Source organism: Frankliniella occidentalis, unplaced genomic scaffold (genome assembly GCF_000697945.3).
Source record: "Frankliniella occidentalis isolate FOCC.00 unplaced genomic scaffold, Focc_3.1 Scaffold72, whole genome shotgun sequence".
In the NCBI taxonomy this organism is placed as follows: domain Eukaryota; kingdom Metazoa; phylum Arthropoda; class Insecta; order Thysanoptera; family Thripidae; genus Frankliniella; species Frankliniella occidentalis.
Window position 1 is genome coordinate 365,022 of NW_026267202.1, and position 5,474 is coordinate 370,495.

General features: G+C 41.7%; 2 protein-coding genes across 2 annotated transcripts; one reads left to right on the forward strand and one right to left on the reverse strand.

The window, feature by feature from the left end:
- Positions 1–281: 281 nt before the first annotated feature.
- On the forward strand, positions 282–2,474 carry LOC113210406 (uncharacterized). Its single transcript, XM_026428390.2, has 2 exons — positions 282–325; positions 1,175–2,474. The coding sequence occupies exons 1-2, from the start codon at positions 286–288 to the stop codon at positions 2,248–2,250; spliced, it is 1,116 nt and encodes a 371-aa protein (XP_026284175.1). The 5' UTR covers positions 282–285; the 3' UTR covers positions 2,251–2,474.
- Positions 2,475–2,621: 147 nt separating this feature from the next.
- LOC113210409 (syntaxin-17) lies at positions 2,622–4,462 on the reverse strand. Its single transcript, XM_026428394.2, has 5 exons — positions 4,136–4,462; positions 3,853–4,048; positions 3,363–3,583; positions 3,072–3,288; positions 2,622–2,986 (listed from the first exon to the last, which is right to left on the reverse strand). Exons 1-5 carry the CDS (start codon positions 4,268–4,270, stop codon positions 2,874–2,876), a joined length of 882 nt encoding a protein of 293 aa, XP_026284179.1. The 5' UTR covers positions 4,271–4,462; the 3' UTR covers positions 2,622–2,873.
- Between the last annotated feature and the right edge of the window lie 1,012 nt (positions 4,463–5,474).

Here is a 5,474-nt window from a genome sequence, read left to right on the forward strand (position 1 = left end):
ATAACCTCCTACAACAATAACCGGAATGGAACAATTCAATATTCCGGACCGGAAACAGGTAAGCACTATACCTTGCGATTAATAACGAAAAGCGGCGATGTCCACCCTAAAATTCTGGTTAAAATCCTATGATCAATAATTGTATGAGTAGGTATTATCGGTATTTGGCAGAAACGCCGATCGTGACACCGACTTTCACTGTTTGTTTACGTTTCCATAAAGGCGCGGGAAATGCGCGCCATGCGCGGTGGGGGTGGGGAGGAGGAGAGGGGTAGGGGACGCGGCATGGCGCGGGGATCCCCCCTGTCTACAGGTCAACCGAACCGTGAGTCCACTAGACAAATCCTTTGCTGAACGACGGGGTCTAACCTCTTGCTTCCTTTTGTTCAATTTTGTATGTGAAGGGTCGCCTAGGCTGTCAAAGAGTGAGTCGGGATTTTGTTCATTCTTATTCTGGTTTATCACTTTCTGTGCGACGAGTCTACACCCGAGTAGCAAAATAGACCCATGTGGACATATGCCGAGGCACCCCCGGCATGCTCTGACAACTTCAGACAACCAGTCCTCAAAGGTTTACATCAATTTTGAGCTGCTATGGTGAATTCATCAATTTAAACATGTTTAACATGTCTCTAAAGTACACTGTCCTAGAAAAATATTCAGTTAAAGGAATGGGCTCTAATTTGCAGCTTCATTTTTTTTTTTCCTTTTAGCTCTCTATCTTATTTCTTTTGCACTCTTGAGTGGTATCAGAATGGGTGGTCACTTAAAGGATCATTTTAACTTAATGCTTCTCACCATATTTAATCAGATTTTTGAAACCTTTCCTTGAACCGTGCAAGTTATGTAAAAATGAGGATTTGTTGAATAATCAATTACCCATATTCTGCGCTATCTTTGTGCAGCTACAAAGTATTTCTGAAAAAAACATTAGAATCTCTCGAATATTTTGGTGTTCTTACCATTGTGCAAACATATCAGGATGAAGAATTATAATACACAATTGAATTTGCTTGGAAGCCCTATCATGATCATGATGGGGAACATGTTAACATGTTGAGTCCCGTTTGTGGTCATGTGGGGGTGCAACATAAAATGTGAAATATACAGACAGGCCTTGTAATATTTTGAACTACATTTCAACATCTGAATTCCATTCTATACCTTGTTTCAGTCGGCCATCCACGTCCCCTTACCATGCAGCTGCTCCTGGTCGCCGAGCAGACAGCCCTCCTGCAGAAGGTCACGAGCCAGTACCAACCCACCCTGGAGCCTCTTATTACCGAGCAGGGTCGTGTCGCCATCACACCAGTCCTCACCGTCACTCCGCCTCAACCTGCTCCTCAGAGATCTCAAAATCAATACTATGGTAATGCGCAGCCACCCACTACCACAACCACTACCCTCTCGCTGTCGTTGGGCTGCAGCGTCGAGCCTGCCGAGCCCGTCCTGGTCCACTGCAAGCTCGTCGTGAGTGACCGCCGGAGCATCCAAACCAAAGACTCAAAACCTCCGCAAACTAAGGAAGTAGAAGCTCGCGCCATCCTCCAAACGGGTTTAACAAATGTGTCATCAGTGGGTACGCTGAGCTTCGACCATCCCTTCGAGAAGGTGACCATCCTCTTCAGGGTGTACGACATCGTCGACGGCCGCCCCGCGTCGGGCCTGATCCAACGTCTCAACCGGGCCCGCCTGGAGGGCAGCCGCTCCTGCGACGTGAAGCTGGTGGTGGACGGCGTGGAGCTGGACGCGCACCGCGCCGTGCTGGCCGAGCGCAGCCCCGTGCTCAACAGGATGCTGACGACGGGCTCATTCAAGGAGGCCCGCGAGGGCCGCGTCGAGGTGGTGGACTTCCCCCGTGCGGCGATAGAGAAGTTTCTCGAGTACCTGTACACGGACCGGGTAGAGGACTGCGATGGCTGTGAAGTGGAGCTGCTGCAGCTCGCCGACAAGTACGAGGTGCCGGAACTGACTGACTATTTGGAGAAGAGGTTGTGGACTTACGACCCTCTGCGAGCCGTGGAGGTGCTGAACGCCACCGGCGTCAGCGACATCGTCAGCAGTCCGCTACGCCGCCGGCTCACGGCCATCGTGGTGGACAACCTAGCGGACCTGGATGGTACCCCAGAGTGGGCTGCCTTTAGGGAGACTCACCCCGCCCTCGTCGACTTCCTGGTTGGTACAGTAGCCAGGTCGGCCGAGTCCACGTGCTCAATGTGGTCGCAGGACCACCTCGCGGGCCAACTCTGACCAGAGGACTTTAACTCTGACAAGTCGATGTAGACCCGGCGGGTCAAAATGGTTTGCACCAAGTGGGGTGAAATATTCGCATTGACAAATACAAGTGAATATGAAGCAAATTTGTGAGATTTGTCATTAAATTTCATCAAATTTAATGGTTTGAAAAATGTTATAATAAATCTGTAGCTTACTTGAAATTTCATTCCTTGTTTCTTAGACTGACTACTGCAGAATATTTGTGTATTCTTGAATATATAGCTTAGTAGCTACTTGGGTACATTCTATCCATTCTATCTATGCCATTGTTACAAAGGCAATGTAAAGTTGTTGGACAAATGTTAGGCTAGCAGGAAAGTACCCTTAAAAATGTACAATGCATATTAACAAACATGTCAATTTTATTTTAAAGTGAAAAATAAATTATTTTTAGATGAGAAAAACTTTCAAGAAAGAACTTGTGAATTACAGTCAATAGACTGCAGCCTTTCAAGCAAAACTAACATTGAAGTTCCAGCGAACATTTATCATGTTTTACTTAGTACATAAAGCATATCTATATGTACAAATCAATCACAGAAAAAATAATTACCTAAGATATTAGTGCCAATGGCACATTTGACACAGCATTTATTCTAGCTTTGATGCAACTTTGATGAAGAGTCTTCTCCAATAACTGGGTAGGATTCAGTGGAATCTGAAATTTTGTTTACTTGAGCCTTTTTAAGTATTCTCCCTCCAACAAAACCTTTGATGCAAATAAAAATGTTTTGAAAAGATTATGGTAAACTAAACAACTTACAATGTGACAACAGTGGTTTAGGAGAACTTACCTAGCAATCCACCTCCAATAGCTGCACATCCACCAGCTTTTAAACCAATGAAAAGGCCGACAGGACCTCCAACTAGAGTGCCGACAGCAGCACCCATCAGTGGATACATTGCTGCTTTATATTTCAACGCTCTTTTTAGATTGAGGGTTCCCTGTTGAATGTGCTCAGCTGCATCTGACACATTATCTCCAATATTATCAACTATCTCTCCCTGTGCCTAAAATAATTTAATGTATGTAAATATAACAATCAAGGAAAATAGAATCAGTTAAAAAAAGTTGACAAACTAACTTGTGTCAGGGTGTGAAGGTCTGCATAGATGCCATGTAAATCTTCTATGTCATCACGCAGTCTTTCCCATGATTGCACATATTCCTCCTCATCCTTATCTAAGATTGAGGATCTATCACCAAAAAGTTGTAGTTGAGGAGCTGACTTAAAGTCAATATCTCTATGATCAGATACAGTTGTCTTACACCTATTCTCAGGAGATAGGAGCTTCTCACCCAAACCTTGAACATAAGAAAGAAATAGGTTGTCAGTGTCATAATTTAAAATACTAACTTCTATCGATGAGAGGACCCAGCTAATTTTTATACTGGCTTTAAAGTTGAATATATAAAGTAAAGTAAGGGACTGACGTGCAAAATATTTCAAAATAATGTCAAATTTACAAGAAGTAGATCTTTCTATATTGGCGTCCAAATAGTGCAAAGCATTGACACCGTAATAAAAATGCTACGTTTCGGTATTGAAGATAAGGTTTAAAAGTTTTACATACACATGTATTCCTCCATAGCCATCAGTGCTTTTGAGCGAGAATTTTCAGTAGCTTTGTCAAATTGTGCTACATCTTGGACATCGACTTGGTTACGAAGGGCTTCTATCTCACTTAAATCTCTTCTTAGATTCTGAATGAGCATTTTAGCAGATGACTGTTCTCTTACAGCACTAGAATAGTCCCCAGATTGGATTGCCTAAAAGAAACACATATAGAAAATTACTACACTTGTTTCAGAAATACCAGTGTGGTTCCAGAAAAGTCACGCACAAAATAAGCTTACTTTTTCTATATTGCTTTTATGCTTCTTCATCATGTCCAACCTATGTGGTATGACTACATCATTAAATTGAATAATGGAATGTTCAAAAAGTTTAAATGGCCTCTTTTTGGAGGTTGGGCTTTGTTGTTCAAACATTTTTAGTGAATGGTAATCTTAAGACTAACGAACACTTAATTATTGAGCCCAATTTCAACTGTAATAATAACTGTAAAAACCTTTACGGCATGTGAAATTATTGAGAACTTCCCTCCATCTGCTAAATATTAAGTGCGCACAACCCACAAAACGAAAGCACAACAACCGGACTGCGAATAAAGCTTTCCGTGTTTCCGTCTGCTGTTTTTCTCGTTCGTATAGTAAGTCGACAAATGACAACACTGTGAGGGAGGCGCGCCGTTTGAATCACCCCCGTTTGAATGGGCCCCCCTCTCCAAGTCTATATAGTGTTTCTTTGGCAGATAAAGGTTGATTTATGGGATACTATTTTAGCTCGCAATCTGTTGCCTTGCAATACGAAAAATCAGGAGTGAGTCATTGAAAGAGAAGAGTCGAAATTGTACAACAATTTATTTAAGCTATCACACAGTCACATTTAGGTAGGTTGCAAGAAGAAGACACAACATTTTCTTTAAAACTACAAACAATAAAAGACAAGAATGTTTCAGTACAGAAAGACGAAAATATTGTGTGCATTTGATTGTAGAAAGTAAAATACCGAGTAGATAAGGGATACTTGCCTGAGAAGGCAAGGGCGTACTGTTGTTTGCACAATATTAACGGCATTGATATGTCTGTAGTTGGTAATTACATATGTACAGAGAGTAAACAATATTTTGACAAATATTCATACTATAGGATCACTCAATCATTCATTTTCATTTACCAGCTACTCTTTAATTATTAACAAATCACAATTACACACATAAAACATTCTATATACATATTTTCTTCTCATATAATTTCTGTGAAGTTCTATTTCCTCTAAGAGCTGTGCAATACTATTGCAGTGTAACTGTCTGTAGACAACCAAACCAATGCTTCTGTAATCCACATTAGGAGGATTTATAATACATTGTGCTTTTTGAGTTTATCATTTCTGGCTGAGATGTATCTCTTTTAAATAATAGGAGGTCATGTACAGTCTTAGAGGGATATAGGGTTTAACTCTTTTGCTGTAAACATTTTCATTTGCTATAAGGCATTTTCTACTTCGCTGGAGCTCTTGAGATAAATATCACTAGCGTCTCACTGGCAACAGCACCCACAACGCCCCTATACTGAATTGGCATTACATCACATCGTTAACATCACATAAGCACTACGCAGTTCAAGTACTGTA